This window comes from Silene latifolia, chromosome 5 (genome assembly GCF_048544455.1).
Source record: "Silene latifolia isolate original U9 population chromosome 5, ASM4854445v1, whole genome shotgun sequence".
NCBI lineage: Eukaryota > Viridiplantae > Streptophyta > Magnoliopsida > Caryophyllales > Caryophyllaceae > Silene > Silene latifolia.
The window spans coordinates 36,831,655-36,853,709 of record NC_133530.1 but is presented as its reverse complement, the minus strand read 5'-3'; the positions used below and the strand labels follow the sequence as shown (position 1 = coordinate 36,853,709).

Here is a 22,055-nt window from a genome sequence, read left to right as displayed (position 1 = left end):
TTAAAAAACCGAAATCTTTATATTCTCCATAAACTTCTCGGAAATCACAGTTGCCATAAACCTCTTTATTTTCCTCTTAATTCCCCTTCACTTCCTCTTCATTCGTTCTCCATCTTTCAACCTGTAAAAAAATTTCTAAAAAGCTATTCTCAAAAAGTTCTTCTCAATTTCTCAAATGGCCATGACAAATGTTCTTACTATTAGTCAACTCAAATATGGAGTTAGACTTACTCAAATGAATGTTAGGGTTGTTCGCAAATGGTCCAGGCTAGAATTTAGCAACAAAAACAACAAAGATAATAAGAAGAAACTCGATGCCATTGAACTATTATTTATTGATTCAGAGGTATGTCTATTTTCTTTTCAAAATATAGAGGTTGATTATGTATATAACCAAATTCATACCTTAGTTTTCAAAACCAATTTTACTGTGATAACTTTGAAAATATGATTGCTTTCTACGCTTAATATTATTGTGAAAATTTCAAGGAAGGTTCAAATAAAAAATCAGTTTAATGGTTTGCCGTGCAAAATTTATTTTACAAAAAAGGTTTGAAAACTTTATAATTCTTAAAATATCAGAATGATTAGTAATTTTTTTTTGTTAACAATTTTTTTTGGCAATTTTTATTTTTTACAGAATGAGGTTATCTAAGCAACTATTCGGAAACAATTAATTTCCCATGCATTTCGGATCACAACTGTCTGTTGGTGGGATGTACACCATTCGTAACTTAACAGTAGATAACAACACCGGCCTAGACAAGGCAACCCCTCATCCATACCGTTTAAAGTTTGAGTATTCAACAAAAGTTCATTCCACAAATGATCCAGCAATACCAATAAGTCTATATCGATTTGCAAGTTTCAAAGACATCTTAGAGGGCGAAATTCCCAATACACATTATATAGGTATGACTCTGCAATTTTAATATTTATCTTTGGTATTTTTATTTTATTTTCGAGCTACTGTTTTTTTTTAAATATATTATTTTTGACCTTTGCAGATGTTATAGGAAAGCTATATGAAATTGGTCCGATAACAGAAACTCCAAACAAATATGCATGTCGTACTATTAAGCTTGAAGATTTTCAGTAACCTCGTCTCTATTTATTTTGAATTCAAAAATATTTCACCTTCATAAATTTCATATAGCTTAAACAAAAATTTTTTTGTTTAAAATTTTAGGGGAACAAAGCTTTCATGCACATTATGGGATCCTTTCACGGTTCAAATACCCGATATCATTTCCAAACTTCCCAATCCAGAACAGTCAAAGGTCATTGTCATCCAATGTGTTCAAACAAAAAAAATATGAAGGTATTGTAACTCATACATTATATGATCAAAATAATTTTGATGTTGAGATAAGACTTTAATATTCAACCTCTTATACTTAATTGTTTAGGTAATTGGCGCGTCCAAACAACTTTCAACGCTACTGTTTTTCAAGTCAACCCCGACATACCAGAACTCAAAGAATTTGAGCAAAGGTATCATTCTTTTATATTTTTTTTTAAACAATTTTAACTACCAGCAACATTCTTTTAGCTTGTGGCAGTTACCTGAACTCTATGGTTCCTTTACGCTAACTTATTTTGTTCAGTCTTTCCACTCCGGCCGCAAACAATTCTTTGCAAATTATTGACGTGACCGACGACGACGAAAATGATGACATGACATTGGATAGTATAAAATCTATCAGTGACATAAAAGAGAATGAGAAGGTAGTTTATTTGTCATGTCTTTATTTAATAAAAATTATGGCGTGAACTATAATGATTTATTTGTTATTTCACATCTACCGAATTCTATAATTAAATGAGGTATTTATTGCAGGAGGGTTATTACTACACGTACGCAAAAATAATCGATCTTGACTGCACAACTGGTTGGTACTGAAGGAAATGTAGATTCATATACATATTTAACATACTCATATATGTCTAAAATTTGTCATAAAATTAAAACGGATTTTATGCATGCAAACATTAATAAAAGAGAAGAGAAATAATGTCCTTACATTCAATATTTCGGCTATATTGGGCACAAGAGAGATCACCTTTCTCTTCTTGTTCTTGAGCTTTTCCAATGGAAGAACAAAGATCTAAGTATAAGATCTCTCCCCAAGCTTTATACCCAAGGCTTTCACTTAATCTAATTAATATTATAAGTACTAGTATAATATTAATCTTAGTAGAAAATTGAACCAAAACTCTTTAAATCACATAATAGTCTCGGTTTTTGAGAGAGGAAAAGAGAGGATTTTTCTTCTCACTAGAACTTGTATTTTTGGATGAGTAGTTAGAATGAATAATACACACATTACATTATGGTGTATATCAAAAATAAGAAGAAAAACCAAGTGGTTTTTCTTCTCTAAAAATCCGGCCAAGAGGAGGTGGAAAGGAGCCAATGCATGGGCTCATTTGTCTTCACAATGCACTATAGGCATGTAAGGCTACTAAAGCAAAACAATCATTATGTTTAGCTACTAATTAAACAATTTAATTAGCTTAAACCTCTTCTTTATTTCGGTCCATATGATAATATGGAATCCATATTATTTTGTCAATTGTCAATATGTAACATGTCACATGTAACATAATTTGTAATGTATTTTTAACATATTAAAAATCAACGTATTAATAAAAATACGTCACATACAAAAATTGATTTAGTAATTCCATAATTACTGTGCCGAAATAATTTTTACCAATTTATAAATCACAACTGATTGTATTTATAACAATTCATTCAATTTAATTGTTACATTAAACAATTTATTTTATCCGAGTAATTATACAATTTAATTACTCAGACCGTATCTCATTTAATCACATTTCAATTTGATACGTAAATTTTACTTCCAAAATCGTCCGTCAATTTTCAAGTAATTTAATTAACTCGCAACATTATACGATTAATTAAATAATCAATTAAGAGTATTGCCCTTTAGGTATGACCTAGGGGGTCAACTGATCACCACCGTCACACGACAGTAATGTCAAACTCTAGTCAGCCAATCATTACCGATATATGTTGACCAGTTGACAGTAACAATATTACTTCCCAATTGTATTCTTAAAATGAGATTTAATAATGATATTTAAATCATATGATCGCACTATTGTTGAGGACACATTTCTCAACAATCTCCCACTTGTCCTCGACAAGTGTGCGTCACCAATTCTCTTGTCCTATTACTATCTCCCACTCAATGCAAGGTGTCTTTCAGGTCGTACTTGCAAGTGATCATATCGAGAGTGGTTTCCTCGATCCGAGAATAACCGATTGACCGGATTTATCCACTCTGGATACCTTCCGAGCGTGGCCACGCATTTCCAATTCATTACTCCTCGAGTGGCCCTGAGATATTGTTTTAACCCCGACAAGGGGTGGACAATTCCTATCGCACTCATTCCCTTCGACTAGCCACACCATCATAACCCAAAATATGCCCATTTGACCCCATTTACGAAGGTCGTAGTAACACAAATCAAAGTTAATCTGAAATCGTGCCATCTTAGGTGAATAGTCTTTAGTCAAAAGAATCGACTCATTAGAATACTATAGCAGCTCTCGCCACGACCAGGCTATATAAATTTGCCGAACTCTATAAGCGGTCATAAGGCCCGACAAAACGTTCCTAATACCGCCTATGTGATCGACTAGTCATCTCACATGACTCTATGGCACTTGAACTTGCCATCAATCGCATCACACTCTAGTTACTTCGAGACGTCACCTCATACAAGTAACTATGGGCAAATACAATGTTAATCCGTGTTCACTTTAACGGGGTTCAATTGTCTCCACAACCCGTTTGGATGTAACAAAGTATAATAAAAGAGTTTTAAAATAAAACTCGAACGACAAATGCGATTATCACACATGAATAGTCAATGCCTGATTACTATTTCATGTTCTATAATCTGATTTGATCTTATACGTAGTTGTTCATTTCAATTCAATTGAAATGACATGACTCATCATGTTTAGCCTTTGGGAAGGCTTTGGTTAGTAGGTTTTATCAACTTCTTGTACCTTACTCAACCTTACTACATATTCGTTTTCCTTTGTAATGTATACATTTGCATCACAACACTTTCGAGTACGTGTCGAGATCCAATCAAGACATAGGCCCTCTTAGCCTAAGAATAGCTCCCACTTTGTTTTCACGATTAATGCGGGACTCATCCTCTTGCACATCTCATGATTGCAAGTGTACTCAATTTCCGTTATATATATCTCTCATTGTTCTTTATTGCCTAGAACGATTCTAGAAAATCTACTTCTTAATTATCATAGCCACAATGGTATCTTAACCATCCTAATGTGTTTTGATTATGGTTTTGTCGGAAACCATGCGCAACCTCAATTGTCAATTGTCACTTGTGTAACACCCTTACACAAAATTGCATCATAAACACTTTTCTTTACTTCCTTAATGCTTCTGCAAGCACTTAAGGGTAATCTTTATATACTAGGTAAAGATTACTTAAATTCGATTTTGAAAACAATTCATCATACTCAAAGTATATGAAGTGTTATACATCATTTACTCATTTAATTGATCCGTGGCAGAAGCAAATGGAATCAATCAAATATGTTCGATTTAATTGAACTAGTCATGAATCTTATCAACATAAGACTTCTTACTGACGCTAATATCATGTGGATTTATCTTCATAAATCCGGATATTAAAGATGTATTATAATACTCCAAAAGTCTTAAATCATTCTCGATGATCAATATGTCATCCACATATCGGACTAATTAAAATTTCCGTAACTCCCACTAAACTTCATGTATAAACACAACTTCTCGACTTATCGAGAAATGTTTTATCACATGATCCAAAAATGTTGATTCCAACTCATTGATGTCCTACTTAAGACCCTCTCTTAAGTTTCACATTATCTTAGGATTGCAAGAATCTTCAAAACTCAAGACATGTATTGAATACATTCCTTCTATTGAAGAAGTGGGTTTTAGATTCACTTGCTATGTATTTCATAACCTCATAATGAAACACAATCCCTAAGAAGATCCAAATAGACTTAAGCATTTCAATTAGTGCAAAACCCTTTGCAACCAATCAAACTTTGAAATCTCTCTTTATTAGTGCAAAACCCTTTGCAACTAATCAAGCCCTTTTATTTCGGATTTTCATGGCTCTAAGCCTTATATTGAGTTGTGACTTAATCACTCTTATGTAAGTCATATGTTCATTACTTTCCAGAAGTAATCAATCTTGAATCAAACAATTTCTTTGTAAGTTATAAGCTCTTTACTTTCTTAAAAGTAACATGAATTCATCATTTTTAACAAGTGACGAATTTTAACCTCCTAGGTTTTGAAGAAACAATGTCTTACACAAAACGTCTCATGTAGCCAAGAAAGACCAGTTTCTTGCGACAACGTTTTACACAAAACATCTCACGTAGCCAAGAAAGACCAGTTTCTTGCGACATAACATCTTTGTGGCTCTTTTCTTGCGACATAACATCTTTGTGGCTCTTTGAATAATTTCTCCCACTCTGTCTTCTAAAAATAAACTTGTATTTTAGAAAGACAGCTTCATGAGCCGCAAACCCGTCGTGCTCGTGATTATTGAAGGGGAAAAATGAGCATCTGTTTCTTGTGAAAACTTACAAATATGGTACCTTTACCATTTCATATCTCATATGATTCGTTTTAGTGGAAAAATAATTTAGACAAAAATGATAAAATCCCCAAAAGGATCAAGTAACTCAAAGTAACTTGATTGAAATCCAAACCATATCGAATAGCGTTTGATTTCTTATCTAATCACACATTATTCCATGATGCGTGCTAAGAGAGATTAACTTGTGATACTATATCACATTTCCTTTGGCTTATATCAAAGTCTTCACTTTGATAATCCCATCACGACTAAATCGTGATTCCTTGAACTTTTGAACTTCTTCAAAGATTTCTCAATTTACCTTATTAAGTGAACACACTAGTGTCAACTTAAATCGTTGGTAAAAGAAAATGATCAACCTATTTTGGATCAATGATTTACAATCTCGATCTCCTTTTTCAAACAAAAGGCACGAGACATCTTGCTTTGAATACAAGATACGCATATACCATTAACAATCTAATGGTTTCAAGAGTACTCGATAACTCTTTGCGTTCATCATTCCAAAATTTAAGGTTTAATCTTGGGTTACCAATTTGAATCTTACATCATCTACATGATATGTCATTCTAGTTTGGTTTAGAATATAATCACCTTGATAATGGCCTAGCCATTCATCAAATCGTGGTGTATAGGGTCACAAAAGTGAAAACCTCTTTTGTCTCTTAACAAGTTCATATTCTTATTTAGAGTTTATGCACTTAATAGTCACAATTAAGTACTACTTTAAATCCAAAAACTAGATTGAGTACACAATTACTCTATCTCTCAACTTCATAGTTGCTAGTCGTCATATTCTAATCATCCTATGTATCAAACATAATGATGAAAACCACCACCGGTTTCTAATATTGACGAAGTAATACTAGCAAAATTTATGTTTAATCAAATAAACATTTAACGAAGAAGGTCCCATTAGATGTCCCACAACTAACTTGTTGATTCTTCAATAATTTGGGGTAGTTTCCTTTCTCGTGCCTAACATTTAAGTCAATGGAAACTTTATTGGTCGGGATTGATAGGTTTAGTATCGTCATTCTCAACAACTTTACCTTTAACATTACCTTGTATCAATTCCATTACTTCTTGAACCTCGTCCTCATCTTAACGGTTTAAGAGAATGCTCCCACTCATTTCAATGAGTCTTTGCTTTGAGAAGCAAAATTGAATTCATGAAGATTACTCTTCATTTGTTCGTTTTAGTCTTAAAACTTTCATTGAAGTGGTTGCGTTATTTTGGTCAATTACGAATTCTGACAAAACTAATTACCAAAACAATTTATCGCTTCAAGGTACTTAATTCATTTAAGTACATGAAAAATAATCCATTGTAAGTAGATGTGTTAGTCAAGAATCAAAAACCTGTTTGATAATGAATAACTTTAATCTATACTCTTAACAAGAGATCCTTAGCAATGGTTCATGTGAGGTTTTTAGAAGCAAATTTATATTTGTCTTTAGTTACGATGTTTTAATGGAGATTTGAATCAAAAACGAAATGATATCGTATATGAATTGTGGTAAAGAAATAGAACAAAATAACAACGGAATAGTGGAAAACTTAACATTTATCGTTTTATTAATACTTGTAAACAACAAGTAAAGCATTTACATAGTGACCTCTACCCAACTATGATAAATGATTCCAAGATCCAAATTCATATTAACTTGGGCACGGTAGGGCCGATTCATCCCTTATCAATATAACTCGGTGGATTAACTCTTTAATCGATTCTACTTTTAGAACTCTTGGTCGATAATATTACATTAACAATTATCTATAGCCCAAAACACATCCGACAAGGGCACGGTAGGGCCGATACATCCCTTATCGAAAAACTTTTGTTGAGTTCAATCCAAATTTCGAATAAATGTGTCCATGATCCAAATCCATATCAACTTGGGCACGGTAGGGCCGATTCAACCCTTATCAACATGAATTCGGTGGATTAACATTCATCACCCACTTCCCCTACGTAACAAGGTTTGTACCCCAGTAGGGCCGAGTGCACTCCCTCGCGAAATAGGTTTTCATGGTTTCTACTATTTGGTAAGGCTATGTCTCAATTGATTGTTTTAGCGAGAGGTCATGTCAATTTATTATCTATCACGTTTTAAGTGAACTAAAGCGGTGAACTACGATAATTCTAATTGACACGGTCGATAAACTCGATAAAAATAAAGATGCATGTTTTAGTTATGGCGATTTAGCGATGCATGTGACATAAAATAAAATGCAAGCATAAAATAAATAAATCCTAGTATGGCCTTCCTAAAATAGAAAAACTATTAATCTATTACAAATTCGGAAACCAACTCCATTGGTCCCTTGAACTTCGGTTGTGGCACACATCTCGAGGTAACACCGTCTTTATGTATCGCCATTCTTGAAGAAATCCGTCTTTTGGAACTCCGGAATGAATAAAATTACATAATAAATTACATAATTTCCTATTATACATTTGTAACTAAAATAAAATAAATCTATTAAAATTACAAAACGGTGATACGAGATCACAATAAAAATTACAACCGAATCGATATTCCCATTCATTTCGGGAAATACCAATTAAAATCTAAGGCCATACTAAGTAAAATTACATAATTCAAAATTACATAAATTAAAATTATGACAATCATAAAGAAAAATGCAGCATTATAATATGTATGAACATGCTCAATTTTATGCTAAATCGCCTTTAATTAGCCAATATCGTATATTACTCGGTTTTTACGGATTTGCGTGATTTCAACATTTTATAATCACAAAAATACATAAACTCATATTTATGCATGAGTTAATTACCCTAACCTCTTAGGACTCAAAATATAGTCTTCACTGATTATTTGACCATAATTAACTTTTATCTACAAAATTGTTCATAAATGGACCAAAATTACAAAAATAAGCTATTAAACTTCAAATAAATCCAAAAATTTCAAATAAATTCAAAATTTGAAATTTAAATTCATGAACATTCTGGAAAAATTCCATGACACTCATAATGTTCAAAATCTTAGGTTAAAAATTTCGAAAATTTTCCGGAAAAACAATGTTGCGGTTTATCGATATTTAATAAAATAATCATAAAAACATGGAAAAATTATTTTCATTAACTTTTCAATTTTAGATCTGAAAAATACAATAAAATGCAACATTAGACGTTTTTCCTAAGTCATAGAATATATTTTATTAATTTTCACTAATAATGTCACTATTTATGTCATTTTTCTTCAAAAAATTCATAAATCATGCTAAAAGACTTCTTTATAGCCAATTATTTTACACATATCTTGTAAAATTGCATGTGACAACATATAAATTTTCTATGACCAGATTCGAAATTTAACTCATATTAACCTATTTTTCTCTTAAATCCATATTTAATAATGAAAAAATCATTTTTCGAGCATAACAAATGCAAAAATTATGAAAAATTACAGGTTATCTCAAAATAATATATGTAACAACATATCCAAAAACCAAGTGAAAATTCGAAGCATAGCTAATTTTCGACCAAAAATGACATTTTTACTCATAAAATCACATTTAAATGTCATTATCATTAAATATGAACAATAAAAATCCGAAAAATTAACCAAAATATCCTAAAACACTTTAGGACCAGAAATATTAACATGCATGTAATTATTTCGTGATATATCATAATAACACAAATTTTACAAGTTTTATTTTGTTATTCATATAACTCGGAAAAACTTTTAACCAATTTGCATGCAAACAACCGTGGCTCTTGATACCGATTGAAGGAAATGTAGATTCATATACATATTTAACATACTCATATATGTCTAAAATTTGTCATAAAATTAAAACGGATTTTATGCATGCAAACATTAATAAAAGAGAAGAGAAATAATGTCCTTACATTCAATATTTCGGCTATATTGGGCACAAGAGAGATCACCTTTCTCTTCTTGTTCTTGAGCTTTTCCAATGGAAGAACAAAGATCTAAGTATAAGATCTCTCCCCAAGCTTTATACCCAAGGCTTTCACTTAATCTAATTAATATTATAAGTACTAGTATAATATTAATCTTAGTAGAAAATTGAACCAAAACTCTTTAAATCACATAATAGTCTCGGTTTTTGAGAGAGGAAAAGAGAGGATTTTTCTTCTCACTAGAACTTGTATTTTTGGATGAGTAGTTAGAATGAATAATACACACATTACATTATGGTGTATATCAAAAATAAGAAGAAAAACCAAGTGGTTTTTCTTCTCTAAAAATCCGGCCAAGAGGAGGTGGAAAGGAGCCAATGCATGGGCTCATTTGTCTTCACAATGCACTATAGGCATGTAAGGCTACTAAAGCAAAACAATCATTATGTTTAGCTACTAATTAAACAATTTAATTAGCTTAAACCTCTTCTTTATTTCGGTCCATATGATAATATGGAATCCATATTATTTTGTCAATTGTCAATATGTAACATGTCACATGTAACATAATTTGTAATGTATTTTTAACATATTAAAAATCAACGTATTAATAAAAATACGTCACATACAAAAATTGATTTAGTAATTCCATAATTATTGTGCCGAAATAATTTTTACCAATTTATAAATCACAACTGATTGTATTTATAACAATTCATTCAATTTAATTGTTACATTAAACAATTTATTTTATCCGAGTAATTATACAATTTAATTACTCGCATCGTATCTCATTTAATCACATTTCAATTTGATACGTAAATTTTACTTCCAAAATCGTCCGTCAATTTTCAAGTAATTTAATTAACTCGCAACATTATACGATTAATTAAATAATCAATTAAGAGTATTGCCCTTTAGGTATGACCTAGGGGTCAACTGATCACCACCGTCACACGACGAAAGAATGTCAAACTCTAGTCGACCAATCATTACCGATATATGTTGACCAGTTGACAGTAACAATATTACTTCCCAATTGTATTCTTAAAATGAGATTTAATAATGATATTTAAATCATATGATCGCACTATTGTTGAGGACACATTTCCCAACAGGTACTACGACAGCTGCAAGCTCTGTTGGACTAAGGCTACAAAAAATCAAAAGGGGAGGTGGGTTTGTTCCAGAGACAGTTGTGACGGTTATATTAATGGTTTTACATCTAGAGTCCCCAGGTCCAACTTTCATAATTTTTAGTCTCCTCTTTAATTTTGTTTATATTGTTTCAAAACTTCAAATGTGAGACTAATTTGAATTTTATTAACTGCAGATTCCAGATTAAATTTCAGGTTTCGCACCCTTCTGATGATTTGGTATATTTTGTTGTATTTGATAGTCAAGTAAATCAATTCGTCACTCAATCAGCCACTGAGATGCTATCAAAAATTGAAAAGGTTAACCTTTTATACCTCATCGTTTTCTTTTTTCCCTCAAATTTCAATAACCCAGTTATTAAATAAAAAAAAATGTTTCTATTACTAATTTATATTCTATGTTTTCCATAGAGTGGTGGTGATCCACAAGACATACCTCGCGACCTAGAAGTGTTCCTTGACAAGTCATTTGTTTTCAAGATTCATATACATCCTAAGTACAATGTGGCTAAAGGTGGTACTAACTATACCGTTGCCAGTTTGACTACCAACCCCGACATTGCGCATAAATGGCATCAAAGATATATTGAAATTTTCAAAGTATGCTACGATTTTCTTAAACCGATTACTTTTTTCCTTCAAAAATAAAATAAAATATTAACGGTTTTACCTTTGACGTATTCATAGGCGGAGATGAATTCTTTTAAATCGAGGCCTACACCTTTGATTGATGGTCAAAGTTCGAAGGTTATAATCTAAAAATTTACCCTTATGATCAAATGATCGACATGTTCACAATCTACGGCTAACTCTTTTTTCTCTTTTATTTATTAGGTCATCAAAGATTTGGTTGTTCATAGTATTGACGTCGAGGTAAAAATATCATTTAATCGAATACTTAAACTACGTACACGTATTTAAGTAAATATATCTAAAAAACTTACTATTTTTTCTCAGGAGGAACCGTCCCAAACCGAAGACAATAGCCCAAAGATAACTCCTCAGAAAAGGCCGTCCACAATTGATGACCTTTAATCATGTGATGCAAGCTCTGCAACTAAGAAAACCGCTATTGTCAAGACGGAGAAGTGATTTGATAGTGTTTGATTTAAACTTTAGAACTATTTTGGACGACTGTTGTTTTTTGATAAGACTACTTTTTGGTTAGATTGTGTTAACACTTGAATTTTGTGTTTTCCATTGGTGGATTTAAACCGGTGTAATGTTTACAATTTCTTTGAATTCTTTGGGAGCAATTTCTTTTGAATTTTTGGTGTGTTTGTCTTTTCATCACTGAATATCTTTTGAATTTCTTTGGGAGCAATTTCATACCTTACATATCCACTATGATATGCTACATTTAAACATTTACTCTTAATTTAAGTGTAACACCCCCACACTCCAAGTGCCTTACCAGGACCACTCAGGTATAAGGATGCCACCATCTCGGTTACCCGAGGCATGATATTCATAAGACAATAACGAAACAACTTTAAAAGTAAATAAAGTTTAAAGTGATTACATAGCAATTCCAAACTGATAAAAAGAAATACAAGATTCTCGGACGGTCTCTCGCTAAAACTATCAAAGCTACAAAACACCGTCGACACAAATGAAGACTTCTAACCGCCACGTGATGACTCATCCCAGCTATCCCATACGCGTCATATCATACCTGCTCAATAACCGCTCACCACCCCGAATGGATCACCACGATTTTAAAACATTTAAACGGGTCGATTAATCATACAATTTATATATATCAATCAACACAACAACCAACACAAATCAAACAATCACACACACAATCACACCCACTCCAATCAATCTCCGTCACCGATCCCATTAGACCAGCCTGCCGGGGGGGACCGCACCGTACCCACCAAATCCCCGCTCATCATACCGAGCGATAACCCTGTCCATTAATGTGCACATCCCCTTCCGTGGCGGGTTCCACGAAGGGCGAAACTAGGGCGTGAAGCCACCCCCGCAAGTGACTCCACTCAGCCGAGAACGCATCTCGAGAACCAGAGACAAACAATCACAATCACAATGCAACATCAACAACCGTCTGAATCAATCAACAATATATAATCACAACCGTCTAAATCAGTCAACAATCACTAACTACAACACAATCACCACACACATTATGTAATTAATACTGAGTAGGGAAACCCTACCTGGAAAGCACAACAATCAGACGATCTCACAACTGTATCAAAATTCATCTTCTACAAAACCTCCTCCTATCATACAAACACATAAACACTACCAAATCACAATCTACACAAAACCCCCAAATCCCCATATTAGGGTTTAACCAACTTAAAGGAAAAACAGTAAAAAGGGTACATAGATCTTACCCTCGACGCAAGGATCTCAACGGTATAACTAACGATGAAAACCGACCTTCCAAACTCCGGGATTTGCTAACAATGCGATTAAGATGACGAACGTACTTGCTTTCTCTCTTTGACAGTAAATTAGGTTTTGCAAAAGTGTTTAGAATGATGACGGAAAAGGTTATATATCTTAATCGCATAATTAACAAAACCCGAGAAAAACTCTCCGTAAACCGGCTACTCGATCGAGTAGCTAAGGTACTCGATCGAGTGCCCCTTACTCGATCGAGTACCCACGTTACTCGATCGAGTACCCAACAGGTCAGAAACTATTTTAAACTGCAACTCACCCTTACTCGACAGAGTAACGCCTACTCGATAGAGTACCCAGAGACTCATAAATACGGAGTATTACAGTCTTCCCTCCTTAAAAAGAACTTCATCCCCAAAGTTCAACCCATACTCAAAAACAAACATACTAACTCGATCAAGACACAACAACATGACTAAGAACCCTAAACAAAACTCCATCCCAAACATGAACTCGTAACACCAACTCCACTAACTATTCCAACCTCCACAACATGGCTCACGATATCGTATCAACTCCATTATATCTCTCTCAACACTAACTCCATACACTACCAACTAGCTCCGTAATATATCATCCAGAGCCAATCCAATATCAAAATACCCATAACATCAAACGGAATGTTACATTCTACCACCCTTAAAAGGAACTTCGTCCTCGAAGTTTACTCAGACTCATAACATCATCCTCCAACTGTCAACACTATATAAAATATTCTCACACTCTGAAGCATCACACTACTACACGCACGGCCATGGCCTTTTAACAACATCAACCACAAAACAAATCCCTCCTTTACGCTATGCTAACACTCTACTTCCAATTATTTTACAACATGCATAACCATGAAACTCACTTTTATCGCATCCTACTCCTCTTAAGACAAATGTTACGTCCTCGTAACTCACTAATACTAAATCCTTAGCTAAATCATCTCATCATCCTCATCACCACCACATGTCAAAGATAACTGCCTATAACCTCATTTCTATAACCGTTCCTATTTTCAAGGCTTTCTTACTTAAACATTTCTCATGCCTCAATTCACTCTGCACTCCATCTAACTAATACCGCAAAACCCTTAGCATAACCAATACTCCAACTCTTCCACATTACCGCAACATGACATACCTCTCTATATAGACTATATAAAACTTCTATCGCCAAAAGCATAACTCACGATCCACACGTGTTACGTACACTCACACAAGATCCTCAAGTTCTTCCCTTTATTACCGCAAAACTCATACATAACTTATCATGACAATAATTCCCCCAACACCCTACACTCACTGGCCCAACGAAAGATTAAAACCACCTGCAGCTTTCAGATCATTACCACACATGTTCCACGAATCACTTGTCATGACTATGTGCACCGATGTTTCATCTACAACAAGGTCAAAAGTTCTGTACAACCTCTTACAACTGTGCCCTATCAACAGAAAATCACTATACCATCACAACAACAAAACATACACAACGTTCTCCCATATCATGCTCTACCCTCACACCCAAGTTGAAACTGGTAAGAAACATCAACAAACAAAACAACAGTCAACATGTTCAACCAAAACTCACAAAGAACAACAGCAAACAAAACAACAATCTATGTATAACTGGTATGCACTTTCGAAAACTCATATCATAATCATCCCGCCTACTCCACCACAACCGGTGACGGCATCACAACACCGTCACCAACAACCGCACCGCAGTGCGAAAATACCCGCATCACAACACGAAGTACCGTGCCCGGATCACCACCCGAGGCACCACAACCGCACCGATAGACATCACAACTTACTCAAACCCATAAACACTGACTCAGCATAACTTCTCAGACAAGAAGAACTTACTCAAATCCACTTTATTAAATCACAACGCAACATATGATATGGATAAACAGATAAGCACCTCATGAACATCATCTCTACCATTTCACGGAATACGCATGTGTTATCAATACACATAAAATTATAACTAGCCATACCAAATCAATCAAATTATTACCTTTTTAGCCTCATTCCATCAGATTGTCGTACCCTACATATATCACAAACATTCATATAACATCTTTATAACTATCACACCATACCGCTTCTCGTGAGGTCAGAACCTCACACAAACATTTATACACATCATAGACCCATAATCACATCCAACTAGTCAATCCTGATCACGTAAGTTACCAGCTGATAAAAGTTACCTCTCACCCGAGCTTAACTCGTATACACCTCAGAACATATTCTCCCATTTGCATATCCATCACCCTCTGCCAAATGTAGCCACTCCATTAATACTCAACTACTAACAACCGCCTCATATAACCACATCTTATACTCTTTCATAACCATACTTATCAATCTGGTCCCTACAAAATCAACCTCTTTAGATTTGCTGCTTTTCTAATATACCGTCACCCTTAACCACTAGTCACAAACCATAACACTAACACTGTCCAGGCATCAAACCTCTTACACTCATCTCTAAACATCACGATTTCTTTCCTATTTGTGGTTAGCATCCCAAATAACGAACATCAAATCCATCAACAACACTACCTCAACATTCTTCCCAAAACTATCCTTAATTGTATCGTCATCTAACTTTCCACCAAAAATCTCATATCGTGTAAATACTCCACCAACTCTTACTCCCTTAATTCCTCGAAACTCATTATTAATCATGTTGTCCTGAAGCTCCCATATAACCATTAACTAACATCCTCATGATAATATCACACATTTCGATGATTCCTTACCTTTATATCACATAACTCCGGTGAAAATTTTCCTTAGCTTACTTTTTTACTCTTCTTTTCTCTTCATATTCAACAATACCATTTAATAGCTCAACTCCTTATTACTTCTATCTAATTCTTTAGTATTCTGGTTACTTTCTCATTGCTCCAACACCCACATCTCATTATTTCATATCGATATCCTCTCACTCTTTCTTACCATAAAATATTCTCTTGTTATGCCATTAATCACCATTGCCACTAATCCTTTGTACATCTCTAGATATCAAAATTCCTTTGTACAATTGCATCTCCTTTGTACATCTCTAGATATCAAAATTCCTTTCATACCATTAATTGCCCAAGGAAATCCCAAAATGGTTTCACCTCTTAATAAACCAAATCTCCCCAAACTCACTCACTGTCTACAAATCCACCTCGTAACATGTCTCCATAAAGTTCACTATATACTACTCTTCTCAACCCCTTTAAAACGAACTTTCACTGTGTATATTCTTAACCCACACGACTCCTAACCATCTCACTCCATAATTCTTTACACATCTCAAGTTGCCACTATCCAAACTTTCCTTTCAATCTTTTCATTCTCACGTTCCTTAGACCAACATCATCCCTTACCCACTTTCATTTACTTTTACATCACTCACTTTCGCGAATAAATCACTCACCACGTCTCACCAAAACTTGCACCATGCCTCAATCAGCTCATCAATATTCTTTTTCTTTTTCCACTTCTCAGCACAACCACATATAGCTCATCTCCTCCCACCAACCTCATACTCACCATAAGGTGCCACTCACCACCCCATAAGATTGGGTAACTTACGTATCAAGACCAACTTACATGTAAAACAATGCATAAAGAAGTAAAATAACAACTTTGAATTAAACATAATATGCAACGAATGTCAAAAGATAAGCATATGACCCAAAACAGGGGTCACTAGATCGAGTACAGGCCACTCGATCGAGTAAGGGACTTACTCGATCGAGTAGGTGAAGGTCAGAAGCACGTAAAACAAATCACCAGGGCTACTCGATCGAGTAACTAACGTACTCGATCGAGTTCCCCCTTACTCGATCGAGTACCAAGGCTACTCGATCGAGTACCCCAATTCTCAAGATCTGTCCGAGTTTTCGTAAAACAGTCATAACTCACTCATTACTTGGTCGTTTTGGGCGTGTGACCTATCGTTAGAATCGTAATAGGACAAGCTATCACCTCCAATTGGAATCACATCGAAATCATTTATGCATCTCAAGTTAGAACAGTTTAAAGACAACCTCTTTATAATCGAAAAACACAACTACTTGATTTTACTTCCAAACAACTTAAACAACAACCAAGCAAACAAAACCAGTCCAAAACTCATAAAACCAGTATTCATAATCAGATGTTACTATTTTCAAAAATCAAGCAACAACATCCATCATGCACATATATTATTTAACTCATTAGTCATGTACTAACCGCATACTTTAAATTTTATAACTTTTCGTAACACAACATTCTCATACATTACAAATCTTATTTCCATGTTACTAATACAACAACATTACACAATCCATTACCCACATAAACATGCTCCACACATGAATTTCATATTCTTATGCAATTACTTACTTAATCTCTTCCAACCAATTCATCCATTACAGCTACACACTTCTTACAACATATACACATGAACAATCGTGGACAAGTACATAAACTTATCATACAACTCTATGCAAACAAAATATACGTATACAACACAACATTTATATTCACATGTTATTATTATGTCACATTATGAATCATCCATCATGCTTTTCATTCCAACAACGGTTCTATATGCCTCATCAATCTTTCTTTCATATTCTCAACTTTCTACTCCAAACATCCAACAATTACACATACTTCATCACATCCACACACAAGCTAACAAACAACACATATGACCTTGACATACACCCCCCCATGTGGCCGGTTCAAAATTGTAGGGCGCGTTCGCGACTTCAGGACGTCTCCCAAGCCTTTGCATTAGCTCCTACAACCTTTACCCCGGGTTCATTTTAATTGACTCCCTATATTCATTAGATTCATTGGTCACAGGTTTCAGGATCGTCGCTCTGATACCATTTGTAAAACCACCACACTCCAAGTGCCTTACCAGGACCACTCAGGTATAAGGATGCCACCATCTCGGTTACCCGAGGAATGATATTCATAAGACAATAACGAAACAACTTTAAAAGTAAATAAAGTTTAAAGTGATTACATAGCAATTCCAAACTGATAAAAAGAAATACAAGATTCTCAGACGGTCTACTGCTAAAACTATCAAAGCTACAAAACACCGTCTGACACAGCGGAAGACTTCTAACTGCCACGTGATGACTCATCCCAGCTATCCCACACGCGTCATATCATACCTGCTCAATAACTGCTCACCACCCCCGAATGGATTACCATAGTTTTAAAACATTTAAACGGGGTCAGTGCTAATCACACAATTTATATATATCAATCAACACAACAACCAACACAGCTCAAACAGTCACATACACAATCACACCCAATCCAATCAATCTCCGTCACCGACTGTCCATTGGACCAGCCCTGCCAGTGGGGGACCACAGCCGTACCCACCAAATCTGTAACACCCCGATATTCAGAGGAGCCTTAACTAGGCCTTCCTTAGCATATAAGGGCGTTACCATCTCGGTTGCCCGAGGAGAGTGATTATCAAACGTCAATCAAAGAACTATTACGTTAATTTACAAGTGATTCAAACCAAAATACAACATAAAGGTACAACTCAAAGACTACTCGTTATGACCACCATATCTCGTGAAGACTCATCCCTGTCCGGACCTCAGCTATCAACGACATCAACACCTGCTAAGACCGACTGCTCACCATAAGGGATCACGGCAGACACATAACAAACAAACAACCACACAAGGTCAGTACCGAGACAAGATAAGACAATAGCGACCACAAACAACAACACAAACAATGACATTAGTCTCAACCACAACCTTGACAACCCAACCGAACCTGTCACTGACTGTCCACTGGACCAGCCCTGCCAGTGGGGGACCGCAGCCGTTCCCACCTAAGCCCCGCTCATCACACCGAGCGATAACCCTGCTCATTAATGTGCACATCCCCTTCCGTGGCGGGTTCCACGAAGGGCGAAACTAGGGCGTGGAGCCACTCCCGCAAGTGACTCCACTCAGCCGAGGACGCACCTCGAGAACCATCAACAACGCTCACAACCACAACCACAACACAATACAACTACCATGTCAAGCAACCACAATACTATCACAACGACCGACACACTAGACCGTCTACAGAGACTGAGTAGGCGAACCTACCTTTAAGCAACCGCAACCAATCCACGCTGATAGATAACATAGTCAGCGACCAAGCAAAGCCTATAACCACCATACAAATATCTATTACTACAAGCAAACCCTAACTATAGAGACAAAGGCACGGATGATGATTATGACATACCTACTAGGGGAAACTCAGCAAAGACCGCTACCCGACTCAAGAGGCGCTCATCTGGGCACAAGAACCTTCCAAGAGGCATCCATGGAGGTTTTGAGGTGAAGGGAAGGGAAAGAGGCGGCTGAAGGATAGGAGGAAAGTGGCGAAAGTGATTTGCGGATTTAACAAAACGCGATATATAACCCCCGCAGAAAACCAGGCACTCGATCGAGTACCCAACATACTCGATCGAGTAACCCCCTACTCGATCGAGTGCCCTAGCTACTCGATCGAGTAGCCTCTACTCTATCGAGTACCACTTTTACACGTAGCTCAAACAGGTTTTGGCATACTTTTCTAAGACTACTCCCGTTCCCAAGGACGACAAGGATGGTCAAAGGGTCCCTAACAGGCGGGTATTGATCTTCCCCTTAAAAAGAACTTCGTCCCCGAAGTTCAACTCACCTCTCCCGCTCTCGACACGGAACCAACACAACCTTACCAAACTTCCCGGCCAAACCACTACTCTTGTAAATGCCATTCCCCCCCACGTCATCATTATCACCGTCCACATTTATACCTATCGATTCTTGCCACTATCATGTAAGCTTTATCCCAGTCAACGGTTATCTTATACATATAAAGCATCCAACTCGCAATGCGAATCGTCACACACGATCTCCGAACATACAATATCGACTATCAAACTATTGATCTAAAACATGTCTCGTATCAACTTTCACGTGGTACAACTAATGCCACCATATTACTTGGTAACGTGATTCGGATACGATCACACTCACTTTAAAGAACCAAAGAAAATGGTCGTTACATTTTTTTTTTTTTTTTTTTTTTTTTTTTACGATACCGACCACATTATAACAATTACCTACAACATTATAACCGAGCAAAACATCATTCAAACAACCTTTTTATTTCGCAACATTACTCTTCCCCTCTAAAAAGGAACTTCGTCCCCGAAGTTCACCCCCCCAAATATCAACACGTATTACTCATTATGGGCATCTAAACATGGGTGAAAAACCACATTATTATGGACATTACTCACTAATTGTACACTCGCTAACTTAAAATCGTACACACGCCACCGGAATAAGGAGGCACCGTTGATAACATATATTAACATGGTATGCACAAATGTATGAGAAGCTACGACTCCGATGAATAGATCGTAATGAGGCGTATACAAAATAAGAGTAACAAGAAATTATTACCGCCTTACTAGTTGTGACCAACGTGCTTATAAAACTTCAAACACGACTTCCAACACATGAATTTAACTGTCCAAAGGTGTTACTACGCACTAGTAATCATATGAAACAATAGACTTGCAATTATAAACATTTGAACATTTTTTTTTTTTTTTTTTTTTTTCAAAACCTCCTGTAACAGTGCTACTCGATCGAGTAACTAGAGGTACTCGATCGAGTGCCATGCTACTCGATCGAGTGCTTTGGCTACTCGATCGAGTGGCCTACAGGTCAGAAGCTTTTCCTTTTCTAATTCCCGCAGCTACTTGATAGAGTACGAGGTACTCTATCTAGTACCTACAGGTCGAGATGTTTTGTAAACCTGCGACAGATCATGTAATGCATATCTTAGTCTCATAAAGATCAAGTCGGGACGACTTCCCCGACTTCTAACATCCTGTTACCTGCCAAAGTACTAAATCCGGCCTTATGGCCATCAATACAAATCTAACAAAGTTTAGGGAGAACCAACCGCTAAAGTCTGACAACAATATCCACATCTAGAGCCAACTACTACTAACAAACATGAATGAAGATAGAAACAAGGAGTATCACTCCTCCTGCTGCTGCTGCTCGAACATCGTCTCATCACCACCACCACCCGAGGTACCTGCCCCCGATGACCCAATCCCCGCATCCCCTCCCGCTCCTGCTGCTGAACCCGAGTACCACGGGGTCAAACCACCGTAAGGGAAGGACTGAGGTGTCCCCCACGTCGACTGATCCACCCCGTAGGAATGGAAAACCCCCGAGTAGTCTCCTACTCCACTCCACCAAACTGGATGCGGTCCCTCGGTCCCTATCCCCTGAGTGTACGCCATCTCATGCATGTTCCGGAGTGTCAAAGTAGATGACACTCTCTCCGACAAGTAGCTGGACCGTGTCTCCGGGGTATCAAGATAGGGGTAGTACGGGAAAGGCTGCTGCTGCTGCTGCGGCGCCTCCGGCTGTGGTCTAGTCCCCGAGGCCCTCTCCCTCACTCGACGGGGTCCCCTCACCACTCTGGGTCTCTCCACCCTCTGGACTTCCGCATTTTCGCCCTTCGTCGGCTCCGGCATCTCCTGGAGGATGGTACCATCAATGAGATAGGTCTGCAGCTGGCGGGGTGTATCCTCATCCTCCTCCTCCTCCTCCTCGTCGTCGTCCCCATCCACAGTCACCACTGCCGGCTCTAAGGGCTCTATGGCTGGGAGGTGCTCAGGAGCTGGAATCTTCATCCAACTCATGCCATACACTCTCCATGCTAGGCTGCCGTCAGCCAAGGTCCTCAACCACTTCAGGTCGAGGTAGTATTCACGATCCATGGTAGGCACCGGGGTAGCAAGTGGCACGTGCGCCGAAGAAGCCTCAAAGGAGGTTAGCTTTTCA

General features: G+C 36.4%; 1 protein-coding gene across 1 annotated transcript; it reads left to right on the top strand.

Annotated features, from left to right (window-relative positions):
- The first annotated feature begins 683 nt into the window (after positions 1 to 683).
- LOC141655222 (uncharacterized) lies at positions 684 to 11,770 on the top strand. The gene is made up of 10 exons (XM_074462312.1): positions 684 to 912; positions 1,008 to 1,095; positions 1,190 to 1,296; positions 1,410 to 1,494; positions 1,608 to 1,728; positions 10,931 to 11,035; positions 11,147 to 11,335; positions 11,423 to 11,482; positions 11,570 to 11,608; positions 11,693 to 11,770. The coding sequence occupies exons 1-10, from the start codon at positions 684 to 686 to the stop codon at positions 11,768 to 11,770; spliced, it is 1,101 nt and encodes a 366-aa protein (XP_074318413.1).
- The last annotated feature ends 10,285 nt before the right edge of the window (positions 11,771 to 22,055 follow it).